Source organism: Leptomonas pyrrhocoris (assembly GCF_001293395.1).
Source record: "Leptomonas pyrrhocoris isolate H10 chromosome Unknown, whole genome shotgun sequence".
Classification (NCBI taxonomy): Eukaryota; Euglenozoa; class Kinetoplastea; order Trypanosomatida; family Trypanosomatidae; genus Leptomonas; species Leptomonas pyrrhocoris.
Genome location: NW_015438386.1, coordinates 343553 through 370721, shown reverse-complemented (window position 1 = coordinate 370721; position 27169 = coordinate 343553). Strand labels below are relative to the sequence as shown.

The following is a 27169-nucleotide window of genomic DNA, read 5'->3' as shown; positions in this document are numbered from 1 at the left end:
AGGAAAAAGGTGAAGTATCATCGTCAAGGACTGCTCGCATCAGGCGTGTTCATTCTCTTCTGTTTCTTTATACACCACCGCAGCGTGGCCGCTCTCCACCTCGACTACGCGCAGGCGTGCCGTGTCGGTGGATCACCCTGCCATCAGCAGGTGTGTTAGGGTCCTTCGGGCTCATGATCGTCGACGGCACCACCACGGAGGCGACTACAAGAGTTCAACCACGGATTAAAAAGGAAGGGTTGAACAGCAAATATTGAATACTGTAAAGCACCACACGCACATACGCAGGTTGTCGCCGCCTACGCCCCGTTCTTCGCAGCCTCGAGCAAATCGACCGACACGCTCCGCCCCGCTGTCAAGCGCGTGCGTGTTGCCTGGGCGATGACCGCAGACGCCATCACCCGGCCGTCCCGCAGAGCCGCAAGCAGCATGGACGGGCTGAACACGACATCCTCCACCGCGCTGCGGCTGTGCACCTGCGGGGCCACCTGCATGCACGTCGCCTCCGTCAGCACCGATGCCGGTAGCAGCCGCTGCATGAACTCTGTCCCCATCACCGGCGGGGCCGTTTCCGCCGCCGCACGGCTCGTCGCGCTCGTCGGCGTGGAGGCTATGGCGCTGGCTTCGCGCTTTCCCACACCGCTGCTGGCCGCCGGTGGGTAGTAGAGAAACACGTCCTCGCCCTCCTCGCTGACTCGCCGCTCCGCCTCCCGCATCGCGGCGCTGATGTGCCGCAGGTGGAGCAGCAGCACGAGTCCCTTTGACGTCCCCAGCGCCACGAGAGGGTCGTACGCGCTCTTCGCCACACACGTGACGCACACCGCATTGCCATCCACTCTGCCTGCGGTGGAGGCGGTGGCGGCCCCCGCCGCCGCAGCAGCAGCAGCAGGCCCACCCTCGTACGAAGGCCCCAGCAAGGAAGTCAGCACAGACGTCAGGCTGTCCGTCCCGATCACCGCCAGGCGGCCAGTGGGAAGCGAGAAGGTGGCCATCAGCCCGTCCGTCGACACCATCAGCACCGCCCGCAGCGGCGTCAGGAACACGGCGTACGACGGCACAAATGGGAGGGCGCAGCGCGCGGTCACCGCCCTGTCTTCGAGCAGGGTGTCGAGGATTTGAACCTCGCCGACCAACTCCCCCGCCGTGGCGAGAGACGACATCACGGTAGCACGCCCTGCAGACGCTGCGGTGGAGACGACGGAGGACATCGTGAAGGAACTTGTGAAGGTCCCAGGCTGCGGGGATGCGGCGGCGGCTCGTGCGGCGGTTGTTGTTGCGATCCCCGGCGTGGTTGCCGGCCGCGCCCCACCGTTCACGCGCCCGCGCCGGTGCGGGTGCGGTTCCCACGCCAGCCCCACCACCGCCAGCAGCGAGCTGCGGTCACCGCAGAAGGTACAGCCACGGATGCCGTACGGCGCGAATAGCTGTGGAAACACGAACGCAGGCGCGTTCTCCACCGCGGCAGCCGCGAAGCGCCACCCGGCCACCGACCCGTCCGACAGCCCTGTCGCGATGATGTACCCGTTCGGCGAGAAGGCGACGGGCGTGACGGCGTGACGCTCCATCCGCCGCATCGAACCGGGCAAATGCGACGCGTGTGCGGCAGTGCCACCAGCAGCAGACACCCCCGACAGTGCGGCGCCGCCGGACGTCCCCACACCCCACGCGGCCCACGAGCGGGGGTTCAGGTTCGCATGTGCGCCCCCCGCAACAGCGGAACCGCCGCCACCACCGTCGCCACCGGCCGCGCTTCCCTGGCCATGGCGCAGCGCACAGCAGAAGTTGGCAATGCACTCCTGTGAGGCAAAAGGATAGAGGTCCAGATGTCCATCGCGGTGCCGCGCGAGAAAGAAGGGTAGGTGAGGATGGCTAGATGGCATGGCGTTGGTGGCGACGGCGCACCGTGGCCGACTCTCCAGCACCGCCTTCGTCGCGAGTGCCGCGACGACCTCCGGCGTGTGGGCGTCTTCGTGGTGCGCCGCGGCGAGTTGCAGGCGTGCCTGCTGCGCCGTGAGCCCCAGCGTGAAGGCCGCCGTGGCGAGGTTGCGCTCCGTCGACTGACTCCACAAGGCCTCCTCGTTGTCGCCGGCGAGCAGTTCGCGGAAGCCGTGGCCGACCGACGTACCCGCCTCCGTCGTGCAGACAACGCTGTCGCAGCTGGAGAGGTCGAACTGCACCCCGGTGACAGCGTGGTGGTGCTGGGTCAGGATCAGCCGGTCCGTCACCAAAGGGCGCTGCCCGCTTTCGCGGCCCATGTCCAGCGTAACGTCGAGCAGCAGCCAACGGAGCAGGGCGTGGGTGTGGTGGCGCCGCATCCACGCCAGCTGCAGGAAGGACAGCGCAGGGCAGTACGCCTCGCCGGTCTCGTCGTCCGTGCGGCGTGCACGGTCGGGCGAGGGATGACGAGTCTCCGCCAACCACGTTGTCGATGCCCGCGCCAGCGGAGAGTCGGGGGAGGACTCCGCTGTCAGCGGCGCGGTATGACTGCGCTGCGCCAGAACTGGAGAAAACTCACTGCCGGGCCGCAGCATGCTCTCCAGCAGCTTCCGCGCCGCGCTGTGTGATGCGGTGGATTTGCGCAAAAGACGCAGAGCCGCTCGTGTGGGGACGGCCAGCTGCCGGCACTGCGTCAGAGCCAACGAGGGCAGCGTCCACAGGAGCTCCAACTGTGTCGTGCACAGCTCCAGCAACATCACCGTGTTCTCAGCCAACCACATCGTGGTGGACGCGAGCTGCCGGTCACCGTCGTCATTATTGCCGCAGTTGCTGCTACTGGGAGGGGGAGGAGGAGAAGTACCGCTCGACTGCGCATCGGAGAACATCGCCGGCCGCTCGCCGCTTACCGGGTCCGTCGTGTCCCCGGCCGCCCCTTCCGATGTGGCCGCCACGGCAGCCGCCTCTGTCATGCCGTGAGGACTGGCCAGCAGCGTCATCAACACGGCACGCATGCGCAGCACATCGAAGCGCACCTCCAAAAACACACCGTTCGGGTCCGTCAGCGGCCCCGGTGCGCAGCGGGGCAGCGCCGCGTAAAGTCGCGGCACCGTCTCCTCAGCGAGGGCACCCCACTGCGCCGTCACGTCCAGCAGCATCGCCGAGAGCAGAATGCGTCGCTGGACCAGCATTGCCTTCCCGACGGGCGAGAGGGGCTCTGGGTAGAGTACACCGGCGTCCAGCGCGCGCTGTGTCGTCGGGGTGTGAACCTCCGTCTGCACCTCGGCCCGTGCGAGGTGCCGCAGGTGCTCCATCAGGCGGAGCTGCAGCTGCGATTGACAGCAGGAAAGCAGCAGAGCAACGTGCGCGGCTTCTGTGATGGCCGCACCGCCGCCGTCGCGCAGCTGGTCCTCGTCATCCGCGCCCTCTATCGCACTCGAGCCGCCGTCTTCACCTTTGAAAAGGTTGCTTGGTAGACGACGGCCGTCGCGCACCCCAGGAGACGAGGGTCCGCTCCGTGACTGGGACTTCTCCGCCGCCGCGGCAACTGCCATAAGAGCCTCAAACACGTTCTGATGAACCGGATCGTCGCCGGCCCTCGTCTCGTCGTCACCGCTGCTCTTCTGTGTGTCGTCCTTGCTGCCATCCGCGGTGTAGTTCGCCTTCCATTTACCCCGGCGGTCATCATGCACGGCACCGCCTCGCTGCCGCTCCTCCTCCGCCTCGCAGGCTTCCTTGTAGTGGCGCACAACGTAGCGCCCCATCAACATGAAGAAGGCGATGAGAGGCATGTATAGCGGGGACTGCCTCCCTGTGCACGGGGACGGCGCTGTGGCTGCTGCAGATTCTGTGGCGTGTGCGGAGAATGCGGAAGAGGAAGGGGCGGTGGCGGCGGCTCTCTGCGTGGCGCGTTCAAAGGCATCGCGCAGCAACCCCGCCTGCTCCGCCGCCTCGAGGACGCCCTCAGTGGAGACGGGGATGCGCTGCAGACTCAGCAGGACGAGGTAGTTCGCCTCCTGCAGGGCCACCTTGCTCAGCAGCAGATGCAAAAGTGGGATGCAGAGCGAGTACCACCCCTCCGCCGCGCACTTCATCGGTTCACGCATGCTGCCGTTCAGCACCGCTCGGCTTGCGCCTGCAGGACCCGTGAGAGGCGCCGACGTCGGCACACGCTGCAGAGGAGAGTCGACGGTGGCGTTGGATGTGGTTGGCGGCGGCGGTGATTCTTCCGCTGCGGCCGTCGACGACGCCTGACCGCCGGCAGCGCCGACAATAGAAACAGAAGAGACGGCTACCTCCGTCGCGGCGGGCGGCCCGTCTGGCAAGTCCGCGATGAGCCGACGTAGAAGCTGCGTCAGCAAATCTTGAAACGGCAGGTGCGGGCTGCCAACGGAGGAAGACGCACTCGGCACCGTCGACGTCGTTGTAGTGGCCGCCGCGTGCATCGCTGCTGCCGCCGCTCCATCCGCCAAGGTGACGCTGGAGGTCGACATGAAGGAGGAGGCAGAGGTGAAGCACAACAACATGCGTCGGAGAACGTCCTCGTAGGAGGAGGAGGAGGAGGACAACGAGGATGACATAGTTGTCTGCGCACCACCGCTCGCCTCGTGCAACGTCCCGGTGCGAAGATAGGCGTACTGCATCTCCGCCTGCACCGCTGCGACCGCCTCGTCGCTCAGCACGAATACCTCTGCGTTCTCGTCTTCATCCTCTGCGTCTCGCTTTCCTCGCTGCGTCGAACTCGAAGCACCGCCACTCGCTTTGTGGACGAAACGGTTGTCGTCGTCATCGCTGCTGTCGTCGAACCCGCGGAAGGTCAGCGTGCCCGTGTTGATATCCGCGGTTATCTTCGCTGGAGCCGGGGGACGGCGCACGTTGCCGCTGTGCAGGCCCTGCCCAAACGTCACCCCTGCCATCTCACCTCCAGCCGTCAGCTCTTTCTGTTGCGCCGCCGCTGCCCGCAGGCCGCACAGCAGCCCCTCCGCGTCGCGGTAGTGGAGGTAGCCGTTGAGGTTTAATCGATGGGCCAGACAGTAGCGGCCAAGCCGCAGCAAGCACACCACCTCCCTCGCGGGGGACAAAAAGCGAGCGCCGCGGTAGGCCAGCGCGGCCACGCCGTCACGGGCGTACCGCAGGGCGCAGAGGGCCTCCGGGTGGGCGGTGGGGTGGGCGGCGATGCGCTGCAGTGCTGCAATGCGTCGCTGCACCGCCACCGCCGGCGAAGTCTGCGGTGTGACGTCCATCCAACTCAAACACGCCGTCTCCCACATATCGAGCGGGCCACAGGCGTCGACCTCGGCGGCGCGCTGCCGCACGTACCACTGCAGCAGCGTCTCAGGTTGCCCTTCGTTGCGCTGCTGCTGGGCCGCTGGGCCTGCACTTGCGGTGGACGTGGCGGGCGTACCGGTGCTCCGAGCAGCGCTCTTGCTGTTACTCGTATGACTCGTACTACTGCTGCTACCGTTTACGTTCACCCCCATCTGAGGCCCAACTGTTCGCCCTGGCACCTCCTCTGACACCTCGCCCGCGGCTCGCAGAACGAACAAGGCGAGAAAAGGATCACGGCAGCGCTGCAGCACCACCTGCACCGCACTCCGCACATCGCCAGCGAGCAAGAAGAAGGCGGCGCCGTACTGCGGCAGGTTCTTACTAATCGCTGCGTACGCGTTCGCAGAGGCGGCGGCGCGGTGGTGCGCATCGTGCGCAAAGTCGCGGCTGAAGAAGGCGTGCAGGCGGGTGTTGTTCTGCGCCTTCGCAAGCGCTGCCAGGGTGCCGACCTTGCGCGCAGCGCAGTACAGCAGCGCACACGCCGTCAGGTCCTTCGTGCGCTGGTACTGATGTCGCGCTACGCGGTCCGCCATGGCACGCAGATCGGCCGCCGAGCGCAGCCAGAAGGCGGCACCCGACTGCTCCACCTGCTCCCAGGTAATCTCGCTTGGGCCGAGGTCCGACGTGCCGACCGCACCAACACCGCCGTCGAGGTACATGGCGGTTGTCTTATCAAACAGAAGCGACACCAGCGTCGATTGAGAGTCTGACATGGCAGCCCACAGATAGGCCGCTGTCGACACGGTGCGGGTGGCGGTGCGGCCCACCTCAAAGTAGAGCACCGAGTTGATCGGCACGCCGGGGATGGCGGCAGCAGCGGCAGCGGCGGCGCCGACGGCCGCGGTGTCAATGTTCGGCAGCCGCAAACGGCGTCCGAGGCTCATGAGACGGGTGAAGAAGAGGTAGCGAGCGGCGGCCTCGTCGACGCTGCGGCTGAGGGGCAGGGTGTCACGCAGCGCCTGCAGGATACACAGCAGATTCAGCTGCTCCTGGCTGGTGAGTCCGGTGAGGGTGACCTGCGGAAGCACGCTGGTGAGCTCCGCGAAGAGGTTGCCGCAGGTGGCGGTGAGGTCGTACAAACGGAGGGCAGCGGCGGCGGCGGACGCTGCTTTGCTGCTGGCCGCTGTTGCGGCAGGCGAGGTCTCCACGTCGTCTTGCAGCGCCGCCGCGGAGAGCCGAGGCGGCGTTACGCAACGGAGCGCATCGTCGTACTGCACAACCTGCGGCCGGCCATGGAAGCCGCGAGAGACGGCCGAGGTGCACAGCCGCCGCGCGAGCTCGTCAGGAGGCTGCGCGAAGAGAAATCGCAACGACTCCGTCTTCGTCGTCGAATTGGCCGCCGTCGCCGCCAGCGCCGCCTTCGCGGAGCTCAAAACGAGTGTGAGGACCTTCGCGAGGACGGACCATTGGGCCATGCCAATGAGCTGCATGATGGCGTCTGGGTGGTACTGCGGCATCCCGGAAAGGGCGGCGGAGCGGCCCGGGTTTCCGTTGCCACTGCCACTGCCGGCATTTGTGGAAGCGATGGGCCGCCGCTCAAGATCGCTGCGACTGCTGCGCAGCGGCACCTGACGAAGCCGAATAAAGGAGTTGTCTGACATGGCGTAGAGAACTGGTCGGGTGGCGGCACGACCGCTGGTGAGTTTCGCTGCCTGTGACAACCCCACTGCGTTCGCCTCCCATGCGCCGGCGACCTCCATGATCGTGAGAGCCGTCACAGCTGCCGGCTCGCCGGTGATGCTGCGCGTCGTGGGGCTGCACGACGGGCACCAGGTCGGATCCAGCAGGTAGGAGTAACCATTTCCAGTCTCCTCTTTAAGTGCCTCCGTCGCACACGACGTGGCAGGATTGGGAGGGCCCTTGCGTGGTGTGCTGTCGCCGTCGCTGCTACTGCTGCTATCGGGAAAGCAACGCAGCCAACGCTCAAACCGAAGGCCGTGCGAGGAAGCAGCGTCACCGTCCATTGCGGCACCTGCCGATTTCGTTGTCGAACTCCTCTGCTTTGCGTCGATTGCCACCGCAGTGCCACGCCTGCGCAGCACCACCACCTCCCCACTCGTGCTAAGGTAAAACGCCTCCACCCCTGCCAGGGTGGCCTCTAACACGAAGGCCGCAGACGGAAGGGCCGTTGCACGCTCTGACACGCTCTTCTTGAAAGGAGTCGTTTCGCTGCCTGCCTGCGCCGCACCAGAAGAAGATGAAGAAGCAGCAGCAGCAGCAGCAGCATCCAAAGACTGCACAGCGGGGCAGCCGTATAAATAAAGAAGACCAGTTGGGCGCGTACTCGACCCATCCACCGCCGGGGACGACGGCTTCGCGGAAGAGGGTGGTGGGGCGGCGGCGGCACCGTTGTGAGCCGAAAGAGACCTGCCGTGACAGAGTACCCCGACCACTACATCGTTGTTCACCAGCAACGCCCCCTTTACTTCCTCAATCCGCATCGACGCCGCTGCCCATGACGCGTGTCCTGCGGCTGCGGTGGCCGCCCTCACGTCCTCTGGAAAGGGAAGGTAGCGCAGCGCCGTCAGACTCGCCCCTCCTTTCCCCTCCGGCGCGAGCGGGCTGCGCACACGCACGTACGGGTCGGGAGTGGCGGCGTCTCTGCCCACCAGGTCGCACTGCACCGTCGTCGCTGCCTGTAGTCGAGCGGAGATGCGACAGCACAGGCGGTAGGCGGTGCAGACGTCTCGGGCCTCCGCCGACGCACACAGCGGCGGCGAAGAAGTCGCCGTCGAGCTTGGCGGCCACCAACGCTGCTGCAGCACCGCAGGGAGAGCAATGTACGTCGCCGAGATCGGCACAAACGGTACCTGTGCGCTGCCGGCCGCTACGAGCCTCTGCACCGGTGCAAAAGGCTCCAGACAGGGCGCCCGGACCCGCACGATGGCGGCCGGAGCTGCGCAGCTCGTTTTCCCATCCGCACCGAGGCCTGCCTGATCGCTCGGAGACGTAAGGAGAAGCACCACCTCGCCATCCTCCGTCACGCACCCGCTGCGGATCACTGAGGGACTGGAGAAGTGGATGGGAAGGGCAGGCGCTGCGCCGTTGGTTGGTGCCGTGGGGGGAGCCGACGACGCTGCTTCCGCGTTGCTTTCCAGCGGTTTCGTTTCCGTGCTGCCGCGCACCGCATCCGGGGACGTCTCCAGCGGTCCGTACTTGGCGATGAGCTGCGCTAACAGTTTCCCCGCGTCCTGCTGTGTGGCCTTCAGCAGCGCAGGAATAAACTTGAGTTTCTCTGGGCACTTGGCCGCCATAAAATGCGCAACATCCATCTCGCCAACCGCGGCGGTGCCATCGGCTGCAGGGGTGGTTTGCCCCGCCTTGTCGGTGGCTGCCATGGATGGCGCAGCAGCGTCGCACTTCTGCGCTCTGGCTGTTTCTGCTGTCCCCGGCGGCACCGCAACCTCCACATCCGTCACACCGGCCACCTTCACCGCAGTCAGCGGAGCGATTGTCAGCACACGAGCCTGCAAGCCGGACGGCTCCACCTGCAGTAGCGCCACGCCCCACACCCTGCGTGCGGGAGTTGTGACGACGGAGTCAGCCATGGCGGTTGTCCTCCACGAAGGTGGAAAAAGAGTTGGTAGAGGATGTACGGCGGCGGCTGCGTCGGCTGGGCTTGTCGAGCGGGAGCGCGAGGCTGACGTGGCCGAGGAGGCGGAAGACGCGCGAGAAGTCTCCGACGACCTTGCGTGCCGCTGTCGATCCGCCCCACCTACCGTGTTCAACGACAACGACGCTGTGCGCACCCGCTTCGGCGCCCCCACAGGAGGCGAACTCGGGGCCGGAAAAGCGAGCGTACCAACCAGCAACACCGTTGTCGTGCCGATGGCCGTCTGAGTCACCTCCCCGTCCGCAGCGTCCTCGGTGTTCAGCTCTGGCATCGGGGAGATGGGTCGGAGAGAGAGCAGCGAGGCACGTCCCAGGGCTAGATAGCACTCAACGCGGTACACCGCTGCCGACAGGTCAGCCATAGCGGACAGCACCACGCCATTTGCGAAGCGAAGAACAAGGCGGTAGCGACGCGACGCGTTCAGCAGCACCTCCACCGCCTGCGGCTGCTTGCCGGTGTGGTGCCCTAGCTCGATCGGTCGTGTCCGCCACGTCGGCAGCACCGTCACACAAGCCAGCGCGCCGTAAAAGTGCAGCAGCGGCTGCAGGAGCTCCGTGCAGGCCATCCCCATCGCCCGCTGCTTTGCGAAACTCGCGTGCTTCTGTCGGCCGAAGGAGTAGCTCGAGGTGCGCACGGTGCCGTCCTCCTCCACGTGCAGAAACTCCATTCGACTGCTCATCGAGTTTGCCTCGACGGAGCGGGAGAGGTTTGGCACGAGGCTCGTGTGTATCTCCGCGACGGACGGCGGCTGTGCTGCGCCCCAGGTGGCCGCCGCGGTGGCACTGCCGGACAGCGCGAACTGCTCCGGTGTTGTGGCGGCCGCCTTCGCCGTCCTCATCATTGTGGCGGCAGCGTCGCCGGCGCGCGGAGTGGGACCGGCGGAAGGAGCAGTGGACGTGTATGTCAAGGCAATCACACCCGCCGGTACGAGCTGCACGAGATTCTCCGATGCTCTTCGACTAGCCCCGGCAGTGTTGCCGGTCGCAGTCGCAGTCATTACGCCGTCGCCGTCGTAGCCGCCGCGGCAGAGGCCCCACCCGCCATCGGCGTGCTCCTCCATCACATTCGTGTAGCGCCGCGTCGTGCAGAGCGACTGCACGGTGTAGAGCATCATGTACGACGACTCCCCGCGTGGGTGGGAGCAGGTGACGCACAGTAGCGTGTGCGACGACACGCGGTGCCAGCGGAGGTCGGTGATGTGGTAAATGCCGACGGAGGCGGTGAGTCCCTGCTTGGCGAGTGTAATGCACGGCTGCCGCGCTGCCTCGGCGCTGGCCTTGCCGTCCGGAGATGCGAGAGGAGGAAGGAGCTGGGAAAGGGCTCCCCCCGGGAGCGCAGGCACGGACATGGGGTGGCTCGTAGGAGAGAAGGCGGGGGTCGGAACGATGCTGGAGCTGTGGCTGTCACCAAGCACGCCGCGCATGGCGCTCGCGATGGTGGTCGGCAAGTACTTGGCGGAACTCTCACCAGAGGCTGGATTGGTCGCGAAGAAAGAGGAGGTGGCGGTGGAGAAGGTGGCGCTGGCCCGCCCGCCGTCATCGTCGCCGGCTAGACCGGTACTGCTGTTCATTCCATCCATCGTGAGAGCACGAGAGGGGAAGACGACCATGGAAGAGTGACCGAGGGCGAGTGCAACGTGGTGATTCACATGGCACACCGCAAGGCTGCGGTACGCACCCAGTGAGCGCCAGACGACGCGGTCCGGCACGCGCAGGGTGGCGGCCGTCACACCCCCTGCCCCGTACAGACCGCTCGGCGCAGCCGTCGCACTGCTGTTCCCCAGCATCACTAAAACGGTCTCCGTCTCCAGCACGACACACAGCGCCGCCTCGCTAATGAAATCCATCGCGTGTACGGCGGAGGGCCGTGCGGGGGCTGCAACGCGGACAGGCGCAACGAAGATAGGCTTGTCCTCCGCACCGTTAACGGTGGTACCTGTCGCTCCAGTGGTGTGCGACGACAAGACGGAAGGGGTAGACCGACCATAGAGAGGCGACGCCGCACCGTTGGCGCGGGCTGCGGTGTTCTCCGCCGTGGAACGTCGCTGTGAAGAAGAATCGAGGCTGAAAGCCACGCGTCGCCAACGCAGGCGGCCCGCCATACCAGAATGCCTCTCCGGATGCGCATCGGCTCTAGAGGAGTTGGCGGCAAGAGGAGACGAACTACCGGCAGTGGAGGTGGCAGTACTGCGCAGCCCCAGTGGCGGCGGTGCAGCGGAGGAATGCAACGCATTGCTGGCCGGCACTGCCAGCGAGCCAGATCCAGATGGGCCGTCCTCGCCGTCACGGTCGGTTGTGCGCCAGAAGGACGACGGCCGTGTGTCCTGCCACAGCACCCCGGCGTCGTCGAATTCAAAAACAAAGATCCCTGCGGTGGTCGCGACGGCGATGCGTAGCACATCGTCCGTGAAGCGGCAAATGCTGACGGCGTACACGCACGGCGCTATCCACGCAGGGGCAGAAGTCGCTGTACTGTCTACGGCACGGGGTGCGTTCGTCTTAGAACCGGTGTTGTCTGCGCCGCCGTTTTTTTGATAAGGCACTGCAAGATCGAACAGCTCTCCGCTCTGCGCTACGACGCTGCCATTCTTGAGCATGAGCAAACGATTGCCTCCTGTAACGAGCGCCGTGTACAGGTCGCCCCTGTGCGTGAGGTAGTGGGTGTCATGCGTGCACTCCTGCGCAAACAGCGCGCGGGCGGAGGAGTGCAAAACACAAGGCGCTGCGGGTAGCATCGAGGACGCCGTTATGCTTCGATAAGGCAACTTTCAAGTAACAGAGAAGACAAAAAATAAAACAAGAGTAGCAATAAAAATGAGCGGCGATCGAAAAGAGCGTGAAAAGCAAACGCCGACGTCCAAAGTGCTGAGACAACTCTCTTACGCTGGCTCGTGTAGTCAACAAAAAAAAAAACACACACGTTAAGTTCGAGCCTTTCTTGACTGCAACGGCTTGTCCACAGTACTTCCTGACGTGTTACGTGTGGATCCTGTAGTGTGTTGGTGAAGGGAAAAGAGAGGGGGAGTCGCAAGTAAGATATATACATATATATATCAGTATTGTTGATCAGAACACGAATTGTTCTAGGCAGAAGAGACTTGAGAGGTTTCTTCTGTGTGCCTCAGCAACGTGCGTAAGCGCTGAGGTGTTGAATTGAGTGTTTCAGGCAGAGAAACGTGCACGAAAGCGGAGCACTGCTGGAACGCAGTTTCTTCGTTGTTTGCTTCCTTTTGACTACTGTGAGCGAGACAGAGTTAATGAGATAGATGCGTGCTTGGTTTAAAAGAAAAAGAGGAGAGGAAGAGAGTGCCACGAAAACTATTTTCGGTCATTACTAGTAGTAGTAGTAGTAGTAGTAGTAGTAGTAGTAGTAGTGTGTGGCTCAGCAGCAACAAAGAAGGCGAACGCAAAGCCCGTTGATCTACGCAGGATCAAAAAACGTGAAACAGCCGCAGTTGTTGCTCTCCGTCGTAGCCTCTTCGTCATTTCCTTTCCTCTCTGGTGAGCTTCAAAACGGTCCCCTTCCTTTTTCGAGCCACCACCCCAATCCTTCAGGGATTCCGCTGTCTCCTTTCCACGCGACGAGGAAAGAAACTAACGGAGGTTCTTTTGAATCGCAGATGCAGCAATCCCCTCCACCCAGCTCTCCAGCGCTTCCTCCTCCGCACGGCTGACGCGCTCCGCCTCTGTCGCCTCGCCCTCGTCGGCAGATCTCGTTGTCGTCTTCTCTGTATGGGGGCCGACGAGCGAGGCCTCCGTCACCAGCACCTCGCCAACGCCCACGTCTCGCACGCGCAACAGCAGCCGGTGGGCCGCACCGACGTCTACCCAAGCGGAGCAGACCTCTTGCAACCCCAAATGCGAAGCCGCGGTTGCCTGTCCAGACGCGGTCAGCACCCTCCCCTTCTGCCGCTGCCTCTTACGGATGCACAACACCCCCGGTTGCTGCGCGTGCTGACTCGGTTGGTGGACGTTGTTGAGGTTTTTGCTGCCGGTGTCGTACATGTACTCCATCAGCGCATCCTCGAGGTACGCGGCAGCGCTGCGACCATCGCCAATCAGCGTCCACACCGCACCCACCTGGTCGAAGGCAGGTCCATCTTTTAACGGACATGTAGTCGAGCAACTCTTCCAGTCGTCCTCTCGTTGCACCCACGCGGCGATGGAGCCCAATGAAGCAAACGACTTCGCAGCTACAGGGGCGAGCTGCACAATTTCGTACCGTGCGTCTCCTGCGGGAACGTGTAGCACGAGGCGGCCAGACCGACCACACACGCCACTCGTCGCACCCCGACCGACATCGCGTGGTAGCCACAGCGACGGGGTGTAGGAGGCGAGCCGATAGGAGCTGCTTAACGCGGCGGCCCAGCGGGAGGTGGCGTGCGGGTACGACAACCTTGAGACGCTGTCGCTGTTGTCTTCTTTCGCGGGTGTTGGCATCTCTGCCGGCTTCTCCTCACGTGCGGCAGCCTCGCGCCAGGCAGCCGGGATTTGCATACACACGACAACGGCGTGCCGACTCTGCACTCGCGGAGCGTGCAGTTGCAGGAGGCACAACTCGTCTGAGAGGCTTTCCCGGCCACGGCCCTCGCTGTTGTTCTCTCTCCCCGCCGTGTCCTGTGATGTGTGGAGGGGCTCGTGTTGCGGGGCCGCTACAAGACGGAGAAGATACGTGGAGCAGCGTGGCGCGATCGGTGGCTGCCCGCTGCTGGCCGCCGCGTAGAGCATGGCCCGCTCTGCTGCTGTGATGAAAGGATTGTCTAGGTCCACCTGCTGCATCTCTGCCTCGTCCATGATCCTACTCAGCTCACTGATGCTTGGAGAAGGGGGCGTGGGCAGCTTTTGCAGTTTCCATTCCCTCCACCGTCTTGTGTCCTTGTCGCCCTTCTCTTTTAGCGTCATCGACCGCGCCACGTGTGCCTCCCAGGCGTGTTCAACGGAGGAAAAGCTGTACAGAGACGTGGGGGTGGGAAGCGGGTCGAGCGCAAGGGTCGCGAGGGCAACTGCCACCGTCTCTGCGCCGTCTCCCTCGGCGCCCTCCCTGTCTCGTTGAGGGTAAGGAGCGGGGGCGGCCACAGAAAGACCCTCCCAGGTCAGACGCAACTGATCTTGCAGGAGATTGCACATACCAGACGTGGCTGTAGCAATCGCTTTCAATGACACCTCGGCCCTTGGGCCGCCGCCGCGCTGATTCCCTGCCGCGTCTGGTCCGCAAATGAAAAAACGGTGCGTACCGCATCCCCGTGACGGCGGAGCGGGGTCGCGCGCCTGCGTAGCATCCGGCAGCAGAAGCTGCACAAAAGCACCTCCTGTAGCGCTGTAGAGACAGGTAGAGCACAAGGCGCTGACGTGCGACGACTCAGTGTCCGCCAGAATCGCAGGTGCGCACGGCTCGCGCAGTTGCGTGATGATAGTGGCACCTCTGGTGGTCTCCGCCGTGTTGTATGCAGCATTATTCGATGACGTCGATGTGGTAGCAGCGGCATCGGATGACCGTTGCGTGAAGCAGCGGAAGGCGTCTAGCCTCAACACAGGGGTGTGGTACTGACGTTCAAGATCGGCAACGATGCACCGCACTGTATCGGCTACAGAAACCTCCGGTTTCCCTCCTGCGCCTACCCACACGACCTCCACAAAGATGTGCGAGAAAAGGCGAAGAATATCGTAAAGAGAGAGGGACGACGTCAGCGGCTCGTCGATTGCGACCGCACCGTCACGATCTGTCCAGTCCGCCGGTTGAGCTCCAACTTCGACCACCCACGCCTCCGTGGCAGAAGGATCGTGTGTTTGCAGCGTGGAAGGATCAGAGCTCGGTTCATCTGCGTCACTCCTCCTGCAGACACGTTGCTGAAGAATGCGTTGGATGCGTTCCGCGCTCCACGACGATGACAGCGCCGCTTTAGGTGACGTGCTCGCAAATGTCTCCTGACGCGGCACGAAAAGCTCCGTGACGTAGAGTGTAGCACCAGCCTGCGTGCCCATCATGTATTCAAAACGGGCGGTGTTGCTGGAACTGCCTACCGGGAGTTTGTCACCATCATCGGTGCGAGTTGCAACGCTGATGACCTCATGATTTGCTCCTCTGCCTTCGGCATGCGTCTCTGCAGCTCTGCAGGAGTGCACGACGTAGTGTGAGGCGACATCGAAAGTCCACCCTCGCGGTGCGAGAAGGCACCCCGTTGAAAACCCTGGGGCAGGCCTTGTGCACAGCTCGAGCATGCCGTTGTGGTTGTGGTTGCTTGATTTTATTCTTCCTCTTCTGAGATGCTCTTGAGCGGCAACACGGTAATAAAAGAAGCGAAAAACATTTAAAACCGCGTTCGCGGCGTGACTTCTCTTTTTGAGGGCCCGTAAAAGGAGGAAGAGCGTCGGAGAGGAAAACAAAAAGAGGGGGAGAGTGAAGAGGTAGTGAGCGAAGCAGAACGAAAGAGAAAAGAGACAGCCAAAAGAACGGCCCGCCTCACGTGCTGCGGCGGAGGGCCGAAGATGCAGCTGACATACTTCTATCCGCGGAGTTCACCGCTCTCTCCTTCTCGCATCTTTTTTTAGCGGTCTGAAGCACCCCAATAGCTCAAAGAGGGCAATCACACGCACGGAGTCCGTCTCGTTGCAACGTGTCTGCCGTACGGCTCCTTCCTGCTTTCTTTTATTGATTGTTGGTTGAACGTATGAGTGAAAACAACTCAACAAGAAAAGAGAAGAAAGCAAAAGACATAGGGGAGTTGTGCCAGTACGCACGGGTGATCAACAAAAAGGCTCTGACAGCCCGCAGAGGCTGACGAGAGTATCAAGAAGGTAAAAGCACTTAATTCAACGAATGCAGAAGCGGCATCGGGAAGATTATTTGAAAGGAGCTCGCGTGGCGCACACACCGGCGCAGTAATGCATGCCGCCGTCTCACCAATCCAGAGAACGCACAGACACGCTGCTGGAAAGACAAGGAGAAGAAAAGAAACACGTCGAGGGAAACACCAGTTACGTTCGTCGGAGCCACATCAACCAGGCTCTTCTGCTTTACTTCGTCGTTTAAACACGTAAGTTAATTTCAATCGGCAAGTTTGCCAACAAAAAGCCCAGCATCACAAGGACAGCCCCAGAAATGTAGATTCCGTTGAAGTGGGCGTGTTTGAAGATGGCGTCCACCACCATGGCGAGCGGCGTCGTCAGCGACAGGCCCAATGTGGCCACCACTGGCGACGTCAAGACCACACTGCGCGCCCACAGCACATCGCTGAGGTTCGTTCCGACGAGAGCGTTAACAAACAACGGCCAAAGCTGCTGCCCCGTCGGCCAGGCGAAAGGCTCAGCTTTGGTGACACTCAAGATCGGCAGCCCCGGCCAGAGAAAAACGAAGTTCAGCGCACCCACTGCCCCGAACACCATCCCCATGGAGTAGCGCTCATCGTCGGGCAGGTACCACTTCAGGACGGAGGTGTAGGCGGCGTAGAAGAAGGCGGACAAAAGAGCCGCGATGTCGCCGCCAATGGTGTTGTTCCCGCCGGTGGCGTCCTTGTCGGCCAGCCCGACCATGATGGAGCCACTCACGCACATCGCCACCGCCACGATGCGGTGAATTCCCACCCTCTGCCGCAGCATCACGTAGGACAGGAGCAACGTCCAAATGGACGAGGTGGAGCTCAGCACCGTGTTGGATGCGACAGAGGTAATGGAGAGGGAGAGGTTGAAGAGGTAGTTGGCCAGGAACCACAACGGACAGAAGCAAAGCGCACACGTCCAAATTCGTCGGAGGGAGTAACGCAAGATGCGCTGCTGACGCGCGCGCTTGTGCGAGCGGCGAGGGTGAGGCCCCTCTAACGGATCCTGCTCCAACAGCTCAGGCGAAATGACGCCTGAATGGCGCGTCGCGTCCCGCTGTTGCTCTGCGATGCCCTGCGCCAATCTTCCTTCTCCACCACCGTGCAGCGTTGCACGCGACGCACGCGAATTCGCCACGCGCTCGTCGTACTGGTCGTACTCGTCGGTAAACACCACCGTCACCACCTCCTCGCGAGCGCTGGAGGCGGAGGAGGAGGGGAGAGAGTAGTCCCGGCACTCATCTGCCATGCACCGCTGCGTCATGACGACCGTGCCGTTCGCCTCACCGAGTTCACTCCTCATGTCCACGTCGTCGTTGTCGGCTAATCGGTTCCCTGGTCCACCGCCACCGCCATGCCGCTCACTGGTAAAGGATCCACGTGATGCATTGGGCGGCAGCAACGGCCCTGGCGCAGACGGCGAGACCGGCTCTCTGGTGTGCGCTACATGCGCTCCGTGCGCGCCGTTACGCCGGAGAGGAGGTGAGACGGATCCGTGGTGCTTGCGACCCGGCGCACCGCAACAACCTCCATTCAAAGGTGGCAGCTTTTCGTCCCCTTGCACATCTCCATCAACGACGGCACAGGCGAGGGTGATGTTCACCGAGGCGTTCCTGTTCGGCGACGATGGCGGCGGCAAACCGGTGCGATGACCAACGCCCGGCGCGCCGCCGATTTCTTCCGGCGAGGCAGGCTCCGTTCCCCCCGTAGGCTCGTCTTCCTCCTCGAGGTCCGGCTTCGACTCCAGCCGAGCATCCTCGATGCACACCGGCTGCGTCCTCGACTCCTCATTCCACGGCGTGCGTCGCCACTGCGATGACAGCAGAAAGCCCGCGTTCCATAGGCAAAAACCTGTGGTGTTGAAGTAGGTGAGGAAAAACGGCTTGTTGAAGTCCAACGATTCGAAGATATATTGAATGAACTCAGATGACGCGACCCAGATCACCGTGACACACAGAATAAGGACAACGCCGAGGCCGTACTTGGAGAGACGAACGAATGAGACGAGAAACGCGGCCGCACGCCGGACACGGTTCGGTCCGGCGGGAGTGATGACGGATGCAGAGCGGCTTGGGGGATCGGCGTTGGGGTCATCCCGCGTAACGCTTTCCGTAGACGGAGGAGAGCGAGCGTTCGGCATGTGCTCAAGCCACTACCTTCAGTAAGCACGGCACCAGTAGTAAGAATGAAAGAAAAACAGGAGTGGAATAACGTTAGTGGGAACACACAAAAAGAAAAGGGTCTAACTAAAAGTTTAGAGCACAAATGAAAGACTGCAAACTTAGTCGCAGGACACAAAGCAAAGCAAGGGAAAATAGTAGTTACCTACGGTTGCCGTCAATGGCCTTTTTTTTAATCAGCGCTGTCCTACGCTTCAACGCAGCCTTGTCCACCACCTCCTGCCAGCTTTTTTTAATATTGGAGATTATTTGTCACTTGTGCTGTGTTGGAGGGTAGAACTTATGATCCTTTCGGCCTTTCTTTATTTGCACGAAATGAACCAAAGGAAAAAAAAAAGATAATGAAAACTATCCAATTAAAATATAATGAAGAGCGTTAAACACGCGCTGCTCCTCTGAACAAGTTTATTTTACGCCTGTAGCGAACTTACTACTCTGCAAGAAAGGCAAGAGAGAAGAGATGATGGTGTCAACACAGAAAAGGGAAAAAAAAAGAAACACAATTTTCGTTTTAAAAGAGGGGGGAGAAATATTGATGCACCGCCTGTCAACGCCAAAGCGTCACGTACGTCCCTTGTCTCGTAGTGCTATGTTTATTTGCTTGGTAGTTCAACGAAAGCGTCAAAGTAAAGAAAGATCACTAACAAATGAATAAAAATACTTACGTATACTCAAAGCGCACGATGCTTCCTTAACACCGCCTCACACGTACAAGAGCACAAGGCTGTTCTTGTTTTGCTTTGTTTTTTGTTTTAGTCAGACAAAAGTGTTCTGCTTATAAACATTAGAGCATATACATATAGATGTACGTATTTCGTACTTATGTGGTCCTACTTTTAAAAAGAGGGGGGAGGCTGTAAGAATAACGAAGAAGTGCAGCGAAGATGAGCTCAACTTTTTTCGTCCCTGCTCTTGGTTTTTCTTCTGTGGATCACTCAGTGTTGAGAGATGAAGCCGCGTTTGTTCTCTGGGAGCGGCAGTCGTTGTTCCATTTCATGGGAAGCGTTTAGAAGAGGTGAGAAGAAGATGCACGAGCATGAGAAATAATGAGATGAGCGATGTGTTGAGCAACAATTATTATTGTTGTGAGACAGTGGCACAGGAAGCGAGGTCCCTCTAATCATAACACACACACACACACACACACACAACGCATGTGAGGGGGGGACGACGCGCCCTGTTTTCCACAGAAAGGCACATCACTTGACGCCCACTCAGTTTTCTTCGAGACTGCAAGGCGGAGCAGTTCAATCCGGAAGGCGGCGCTGCATCGGAAAACGTCGAAGTGCCTAGCTCACGGAAAACCAATAAAAACAAGCGTTTGTGTTCTTTTGAGTGCTTTTAAATCTCAACAATCTTCTCAGAAGCACTTTAACTTCTTTTAAGGCGTTCGCAATAGAGGCAAAGAAGCCTCCAAGCATGTGCCAACGTGTATTTGAGTGAGTGAGAATTACTTTCATGTTCCGCAAATCAATAAATAAAAGGAGTAACCGTCCCCATCCGCACACAGAAGAGTCAGTCAGGTAAGAGGAGTGCGTACATGTGTGCAGCACTTCTCCTTCTACAAAGGAGAGGGGGGGAAGGGCCTTCGGCCTCTATTCAAATCATCGAACGCACCGGAAAGAATCGAGCATTCCTTTTGATGGCAACATATCTGTATATTTCTCAGACACGCGCCACCGCAGCAGCACGCAAAACAAAAAAGCGTAAAGGAAACCATAGAGCCAAATGTATGACAAGCAGAGCGGAAGCAAATATGTCGAGGAGGAAAATAAGGAGGGAGAGTAAAAGGAAGCAGCAGCAGAAAAATGGCCCGGCCAGCGCTCACCTACTGCCACCATCGTTTCCCTTGAACCATCGATTCCGTAGGCCTGCCAATAAACGCTGCACCGCTGTCTCGTTCTTCTCTTGTGTTTCCTCCTCCTCTGCCGCACGTTTGCGCAGCTCACGCCGTACAAGGCGAAGCTTCTCGTTCAGAAGGGCGCAGTTGTACGTCGTGGTGCACTCAAAGTGATCCTCCTCAGTGTGCGCGCTTCTGGAGTACGCAATCTCCATGTACTTCGGCTTGTCCGGGAAGGTACGCACCTCCACCACGTCTTTGATGGCGCGCTCCGTCATCTTCGGCATCGTCTCCGTCGCGTTGGGCCGCATCGTGTAGAGGTGCTCGCCATCCACGCACAGCAAACGCTGCTGCCGCGCGCCGTACTTGTTAATGCAGATCACCTCAAACTGCTGAAAGGAAGTCGCTTCGTCTACGCTCATGTCAATTACAATGTCCTCCGCCAAGTCATAAACCGTCTCCGTCGGGGCCTCCTCCACGGCGCGTCCATTCACCACCACCTCCCGCACACCAAACCGAAACAGCGAAAGGATGGTGCGCTCTGCGATCGGGCAATTTGGTTGGCCGCAGCCCGGGCCAAAGTTATAGTACTCGTTGATGTTGAGCTCTAGTGGGCCGTAGACGATGCGCAGCGAGCCCTGTATGATGCCATTCGCCGGGAATCGATTACCGATGGTGGTCTCCAGCGACTCCGCCAGCATGTCAGCCGGCACGACGCACTGCCGCTGCACAGCGTTGGTGGTCGACTCGAGCGGACGCACCTGCACTGTTAGGCTGATGTCCCGCGCCGTCGTGGTCAGCAACTCGCTGCGCTGCGGAAAGAGGTAGAGGTTCGCCGCTGGCAGCGGCGTCACGGCGTAGCAGGAAAAGTTCTGCGCACCCAAGTCTAGCTGGGCTGCCATCTCCTCCTCCCCTGTGTACTCGTCCGCGATAAAGAGTTTGTACAGGCGCGGGTTCGTCGAGAAGCGCTGCGAGAGCACCTCGTTGGAGGCTACAGCATGCTGCAGGAACACCGTCACGACGTCCACGCCGCGGTAGGTCGTCTGCGGCATCGTCAGCGTCACCTTCGTGCGTTGCCCCTGCGCATTGAGAAAAGTGCTAAAGACTTGCACCTCACGCGACGGCGGCTGCTCGAAGGCGGAGTCGTTTGACAGCATGCTCACGCTGTTGCTCTCCATGCGATCGGTGTGCAGGGAACTCAGCCGGATGCTGCTGCGATATGTCACGGTCGCGTTCAGATTTACACCGGGTGCCCTGGTGTTCTGCCGCTGCAGCGAGGTCGGCGATCCCGAGCAGGCTTCGTTGAGCTGGCGGAAGATACCCTCCGACTCTGCGGCCCGCTCCAGCAGGGCATCTTCTATGTCATCCCGCGTCAGCACCCACACCTCGCCCAGCTCGTCATTGTCACCGGTGGTGTTGGGACGCCACTCATCTGTCGCGCGCCACGAATCGTTGTGGATGCTTTGGGGGTCCGCATGAACGTGCTTGGTCTGCTCTCGTTTCAGATCCTCGGCAACGTCGATGCCTGTCACATCAACGGCCCATCGCATCATCTTTCCGTCCTAAAAAGATATTTCGAGCAAAAATATATATATGAGATGCGGGAGACAGCTAAGAAGGCGGATGTATGCGTGGCTGCGCGGGCTTGGCGCACTGCTTTCAGCTGCAGATGGAAAAGAACTCCTTTTAGGTCAACAAAGAAAAGCGAGCGACTACGACTGGCACGTTTCACGATTAGAAAAGGGCGCTTTTAGGAAACTAGGAGTTGATTCCAAATATATATATATATACTTATGAGCACCTATTGGGTACAACAATGAGAGAGAAAAAAGAGGAATGCGAAAGAGCTGCAATGATATGCATTTATTGAATTACCTTCTGTAGCAATGAACAATTGGAGATGGATTAAAATGAAAAGATCAGAGGAGCCGGAAAAGGAAAGAGGAGCAGATGCGAATTTGCCTACTGGAAGAGGACACTAAAGATACGCACAAAAGGTAAAGCACAGAGAACCAAATAGCTTAGACAACTTAGAGCTCGTTTTGAGTAGAGAAGAAAAAAAACAGCATCAAGCGCATCCATCTCGCTTCTCTATTCGACAAGACCACACAAAGGTCGTGTTTCGGGTAACGTACTCGTGCAAGAGGGCTCTGCGTCCCTTCGAACGGGAACACTATTGCCCCGCCCCGCGTACAACGCGTTCGCTCTGCCATCACCTGTAGACAAGGAGAGAAACTCAAAACCAAGCCCTCCCTGTCCACCATCGAGGCAGAAAAAAAAACAAAGAAAAAATGCGCTTTGTCGCTTTTGTTTTCAAAAGAGGTTGAATGAATGTAAACGACCACAAAAAGGAGAAGAGAAAACAAACAACAACAACAACAAACACTTCACAAAACCGAACCAGCAGAGGGCTGCATGCCGAACACACCCAAAACACGATGCACGCACTAATCTGAAGAGCGCGCCAGGCACGCAAGAGGTACAAAACTCCCTCTTCCTTCTTCTAAAGACAACCGGGGAGGCCTCAACTGCCTTCAACAAATGGCTTTTCTAGCGGGCATCGTTGCGCGGCTATTCCGTTGTCACGCGGCGGTAACTCAACTCACGTAGCTCCCTATTGAGCTTGTAGTTTCTCTTGTACAGCGGGAACACGCGATCACGCGATGAGGATAGAGAACCAGGGCGGCTTGTCCGACCCTGCTCCGCCGGGTACCGCTGTCCCCTCATGGCATACGTGTAATGAAGCGGTTTGTACAGCGATGCCACGTATTCCTCGTCCAGCTGCAGTTCCGCGGCGGCCTCATCAAGGTTGAAGCGGCCCCGTCTATCGGCTGGAAACACGGTCTTGTCCTTCCATCCTCGCTCGAAGGAGTTAAACAGAAAACGGACAGTGCGGCGCATTCATAAGACTGGGCGGAACCCCCCGGTTGCTGAGAAAGGATGAAAAAGGAATTGGGGAGGGAAAAAAAAGGGAGAAAGAAGAGAAGATGCATCAACAAAAAGAGATGAAAAAAGGGGAAGAAAAGGGAGGAAGTGAAATGCAAAGCCAAACCAGCATCGCTTCTCTCTCAAGGCTGTGAAGCCGTGGAGTTGAAAAGCGCAAGGACGAAGCCAGCAGGATGATGGCGGTAATCAAACAAAAAAAAAGAACTTATCTTGTTAATGCGCACATTGAGTTGCTAGGCTGGAACAGCCATAAACAGCTAAACCACGCAACGCAACATACGTTTCTGAGCTGTATGACACGTCGGGGTAGTCTGAAAGGGTCCTTCTCTTTTCACTCACCTACAGATACGTCATTTTTTGTATTGTCCGCGTTTTCTCAATTTGTTGGAATGTACGCTGAGAGATCAGTTAAGAGACTTGGGCGCAACGTGCACGCCTCTGTCGGCTAGCGAACTGGGAAAAAAAGCTCAGCAATAAATACGTGTTTGAAACATGGCGGTACAAGTGTAAAGGGGAAAATGTATGCTGCCGTGGCGCAGTGTTTTCGGCATCTAAAAATTGGCGAGTACGGAAGGGGAACGTGGCATTTGTCAGCATCAAACGCAGTCTGAAAGCGTGTTGACGGCCCTTTCTGGGTGAGGAAAACAAAAGAGGAACGATGGGTGGCTCAATCTCGGGCAGCTGACAGCCCTGTTCCGTGAGTCCCCCTTCCCAGCCTTGGGCGTTGGATGCGAGTGTGGCCAACTCCCTCTTCGTCACATTGTGCCGGGTCACCTTGGCTCCTACTTGGCCGCCGTCCACGTGCTCTCACCTTCGAACTGCAGCGTTTTGTTCATCACCACCGACGACCCGGTGATGCAGACGATCGCTTTACCCGTTGCAGGGTCGGTCTTCTGCGCGGTGTTGGCAAGGGAGATGAGACCTTTGTCCTTGTGGAATTCCTTCACCTCCACGATGACCTCGAGGTCGTCGCCGACAAAGACCGGCGCCGTGAAGCGCAGATTTTGCGAGAGGTAAATGGATCCCGGCCCGGGTAGGTCCTGCGCCATGAGGCCCGAGAAGAGGGAGCCGGCGAACATGCCGTAGCAGATGGGCGAGGGAAACCCCGCCGCCTTGGCCGCCGCGGGGTCGCTGTGGATGGGATTGTGGTCATCGACCAGGTTGCCAAACGCAGTCACGCTCTCCTGCGTGATGTGGAAGCTGCGTATCGCACGTGCGCCGATGCGCACCACAGTAGGAGTTGTTTCAGTAGACATGTTTTGCCTTGCTGGAGATGAAGATGAACGAAGGTAATTGAGGATTTCAACGTAGATACATTGATTGAATGACACGCGTTGAGCAGGTTTGTTTTTTTGGAAACAAGAAGAGTTCCTTTAAAAACAGGGAGTAATAAGGAAACGATAAACAAAGACCCTCTATTCTCCGTTCTTTTAAGCGGAACAAACGGAGAAAACTCATTGGATTTCACTTGTTTCGCACCTTTGTTTTTTTCTCTTCAGACAGGATGTGGGGTTGTAACCTGCAAGCCCCCCGCATGGAGGCACGCCAACATACACACACGCACACATGGGGAGGACAACGAACTACCGACACAAATGCCAATGCACAAACCATGCCCCCCATGCTAAATAAAGCTCTGAAAACGCTGCTTATAAAGTCATCGTAGAAGGATATCTTTTGCTCTCATACTTAAATATCGGTTACATGTTTCTTTTAAGACAGCAGGGAAATGTGAAGAGTGAAGAGAACAAAAGAGAAGAGAAATCTGGCTTGGCCAAAGAAAAAAAGGGCACGGAAAAGGAAAAACGAGAAGGGGCTCAGGAGATGCACGCATTTGAGAGGTGGACAAAAGAAAAAAGAGCATCGCAACTGGCAGAGAAAGAAAAAAGGCTAGCTCTCTATCATGCCGGGCATCATTGAAACAAAAGAAGCAGGAACTCAGAAAGCGATACGCTCACATCACGGTGGAACTTTTTAGAATAAAAGCAAAAGGTGATTCTAAATCTTGTTCTCAGGCGCGGAGAAAGAAAAAAAAGGATCGAAAAAACGCTAGCGGTGCAACCAATTCAATTCCGGTGGGTTTCTCCCCCGGTGAGAAATTGAAGGTTGGAAAACTACGCGAAGGCTTAAAAGCGAACAGCGTGTATGGGAATTCCTTTTTTGTTTGTTCGTTTGCAAAGTGGCACGCCATTCTATTACCGCGTCTTCCATGTGCTCTCGCCTTTGAACTCCACCGTTTTGTTCAAGCCCACTGCAAACCCGTCAACGCATGTAATTCTTTTGTTCTCGTCCGTCGGGTCCTTTTTTTGCACTATGGTGGCCATTTCAATTAGGCCCCGGTCGCGGCGGAACTGGGTGACCTTCGCGATGATCTCCAGCTCATCCCCCACAAAGACAGGTGCAAGAAAGCGCAGATTCTGCGAGATGTACACCGTATTTGGACCTGGAAGCTCCGTCGCCATGAGACCAGAAAAGAGAGACCCGGCAAACATTCCGTAGCAGATGGTCGAGGGAAAGCCCGCTGCCTTTGCTGCGGCAAGATCGCTGTGGATGGGATTGTGGTCACCGATAAGATTGCCGAAAGCAGCAACGTCCTCTTGTTTCATTGTAACCTTCTTCATCACCTGCACCCCGACACTGACGATGCGCCGCACGGCCGATTGCATGATTTCGAATTCGAAAATGCTGCTATAAACGGAGTACTAATGCTCGCTTGTTGTAGGTGCCGCGTCTAATCGCAACCGACAAAAATAAAACAGATGGATAAGCAAAATTACGTCAAAGAAGCCTGTATTTGGGGTAGTGGAAGTCCACGAAAATGGAGAAAGGAGATACAAAAGGAAAAAGATGAATTATGATGGGCTGTTGTCGCACTTCGTGCCCATTCAAACACAAAGAGGGAGGAAAAGCTGAGGAGCGGTTGTCCGAAAGCACGAGCCCTTGATGCACCGACGAGCGAAACGGACACTACCATGTATGCGCAGAGCGAAAAAGCGGGATCGCTGTCAAGGAGTGTTAAGGGAGCCAAAAAGTATCCCTGGTGCAACGCTACGCGTCATTCCTCTCGGTGTCTACGCTCTTTAGTGAAAAAAAAGGGTCCACTTTTTCAGATTCATGTAACGTCGACGCCCCACCAACGGCTTACACGTAAAACAAACAACCAAAACTAAAATGTCAATTCGTAAGCGCCAGCCTTCGCACCCTTCTTAAATGCGGTTGTACTGCAGGGCATTGCGCTGCATTACCTTATTCCATCGGTGCTCCCATCCACCTTGATTCAGTGCCTTATCAGTACCCCACCCGGTGTAGTGCACGCGGTGTACAAGCATGTTACCGCTGCGAACCATCTTGTTCATCGTCCAGTATGAAACGTTGGCGTACGGCACCCACTCGCGTGTTCCTGGTGTGCCTTGCACTGCGTGGTAACGATCTACGTTGGCGATTCGATAGTAAGGCACCTTGAACAGTCCGAACTGATTGTAGCTAAAACACGCCACTTTGCGTTGAAGCATCTGCTGGCAGGTCCCGCTCAAGGACTTGGCCAAGGGCTCGTCGAGGTTCGACACCGCCTGACACAGGCTGCGCATCCACTCGTCGCGAAATGACTTCTCGTACATGAGACGCGACTCTAGCACGAAATGTGTGTGACGCCGCGGCACATCCTGGCCGATGTGCCGCATCCGCAAAGCGTTTCTGCGTCCAAACATAGAAGCTTCTTAAGCTGGCCCACCGCGGACCACTCTTTCCTCCGCGCAAAAAGAAAAGCCGGTGAGGGATGACACAGGAGCGAGTTCTGTCGTACCTGCAAAGATAAATGTACGCTCGCCGACTCGATTTCGGTTGTTTGGACTAACTTCCCTCAACACTACACCCTGCGAAAGGAAACGGCGTCGGGAAGTGATGCAACAAGAGAGAAAAAAACAAGGTAGGAGAGAAGAACAAACGACAGTTTTTTTTTTGGTAGTGCGGTGAACCGATAAAAGGGAACTCGTCATTTATTGCAAGGAGAAGAAAAATCAGTGTTTTGAAAGATGCACTTAGCCTCCTTTTACAGAGAGATGGGAATGTTGTCGTCTTGGGAGAAGACAATAAAGTGTACACAACATCTTTTCCTATTCTTCTTGCCCTACAAGCTTCTATTCGTCTAGGTGACACCTTGCAGAAAACTTGCGGTGGTAAGAAGCGCCACAAGAAGGCAATACAGAGGTCTTTCTTTCAGTCTAGTTGCATGATAAGCTTTTACTGAGTGTGTGTTAAACAAGACAACAGCCAAAGAAAAGTAACAGAAAATATCAACTTCAGCCGCCGCAGTCACTTTCAGGGGAAAAGCTTCTCTCCGACAAAATATTCGAGTGCCTGCGACCCGTTCAAGCCACAGTGTCAAGAACTTCTCTCTCAAATTCCTATTTTCGCGCGCTCAACGGTTTACAAGTGGAAACCGTCAGCCCTGCATTTTAATCAGTGACCTGTTCCGCATCTGTTAGACGATGTCCACAAAGTGCTACCCTGTCAAC

The 27169-nt window shown here is 58.5% G+C and overlaps 8 protein-coding genes across 11 annotated transcripts; all 8 read right to left on the bottom strand.

Moving 5' to 3' along the window:
- Positions 1-299: 299 nt before the first annotated feature.
- ABB37_09334 (hypothetical protein) lies at positions 300-11865 on the bottom strand (the record flags this gene model as incomplete). Its single annotated transcript, XM_015808742.1, has 1 exon — positions 300-11865. The coding sequence occupies exon 1, from the start codon at positions 11607-11609 to the stop codon at positions 300-302; it is 11310 nt and encodes a 3769-aa protein (XP_015652793.1). The 5' UTR covers positions 11610-11865.
- A 603-nt stretch (positions 11866-12468) lies between these two features.
- ABB37_09333 (hypothetical protein) lies at positions 12469-15212 on the bottom strand (the record flags this gene model as incomplete). The annotated part of the gene is made up of 1 exon (XM_015808741.1): positions 12469-15212. Exon 1 carries the CDS (start codon positions 14857-14859, stop codon positions 12469-12471), a length of 2391 nt encoding a protein of 796 aa, XP_015652792.1. The 5' UTR covers positions 14860-15212.
- Positions 15213-15900: 688 nt separating this feature from the next.
- Positions 15901-18838, bottom strand: ABB37_09332 (hypothetical protein; the record flags this gene model as incomplete). Its single annotated transcript, XM_015808740.1, has 1 exon — positions 15901-18838. Exon 1 carries the CDS (start codon positions 17827-17829, stop codon positions 15901-15903), a length of 1929 nt encoding a protein of 642 aa, XP_015652791.1. The 5' UTR covers positions 17830-18838.
- Positions 18839-19693: 855 nt separating this feature from the next.
- Positions 19694-21589, bottom strand: ABB37_09331 (hypothetical protein; the record flags this gene model as incomplete). 2 transcript variants are annotated; one of them, XM_015808738.1, is made up of 1 exon in its annotated part: positions 19694-21589. In XM_015808738.1, the coding sequence occupies exon 1, from the start codon at positions 21260-21262 to the stop codon at positions 19694-19696; it is 1569 nt and encodes a 522-aa protein (XP_015652789.1). In that variant the 5' UTR covers positions 21263-21589. The 2 variants fall into 2 exon arrangements, with proteins under 2 accessions (XP_015652789.1, XP_015652790.1); XM_015808739.1 differs by having other exon boundaries at positions 19694-21586.
- A 691-nt stretch (positions 21590-22280) lies between these two features.
- ABB37_09330 (hypothetical protein) lies at positions 22281-22641 on the bottom strand (the record flags this gene model as incomplete). Its single annotated transcript, XM_015808737.1, has 1 exon — positions 22281-22641. The coding sequence occupies exon 1, from the start codon at positions 22608-22610 to the stop codon at positions 22281-22283; it is 330 nt and encodes a 109-aa protein (XP_015652788.1). The 5' UTR covers positions 22611-22641.
- A 796-nt stretch (positions 22642-23437) lies between these two features.
- Positions 23438-24028, bottom strand: ABB37_09329 (putative mitochondrial maoc family dehydratase-like protein; the record flags this gene model as incomplete). 2 transcript variants are annotated; one of them, XM_015808735.1, is made up of 1 exon in its annotated part: positions 23438-24028. In XM_015808735.1, exon 1 carries the CDS (start codon positions 23909-23911, stop codon positions 23438-23440), a length of 474 nt encoding a protein of 157 aa, XP_015652786.1. In that variant the 5' UTR covers positions 23912-24028. The 2 variants fall into 2 exon arrangements, with proteins under 2 accessions (XP_015652786.1, XP_015652787.1); XM_015808736.1 differs by having other exon boundaries at positions 23438-23924.
- An 822-nt stretch (positions 24029-24850) lies between these two features.
- On the bottom strand, positions 24851-25519 carry ABB37_09328 (putative mitochondrial Maoc family dehydratase-like protein; the record flags this gene model as incomplete). 2 transcript variants are annotated; one of them, XM_015808733.1, is made up of 1 exon in its annotated part: positions 24851-25519. In XM_015808733.1, exon 1 carries the CDS (start codon positions 25319-25321, stop codon positions 24851-24853), a length of 471 nt encoding a protein of 156 aa, XP_015652784.1. In that variant the 5' UTR covers positions 25322-25519. The 2 variants fall into 2 exon arrangements, with proteins under 2 accessions (XP_015652784.1, XP_015652785.1); XM_015808734.1 differs by having other exon boundaries at positions 24851-25445.
- Positions 25520-25861: 342 nt separating this feature from the next.
- ABB37_09327 (putative mitochondrial hypothetical protein) lies at positions 25862-26529 on the bottom strand (the record flags this gene model as incomplete). The annotated part of the gene is made up of 1 exon (XM_015808732.1): positions 25862-26529. Exon 1 carries the CDS (start codon positions 26360-26362, stop codon positions 25862-25864), a length of 501 nt encoding a protein of 166 aa, XP_015652783.1. The 5' UTR covers positions 26363-26529.
- Positions 26530-27169: the final 640 nt, after the last annotated feature.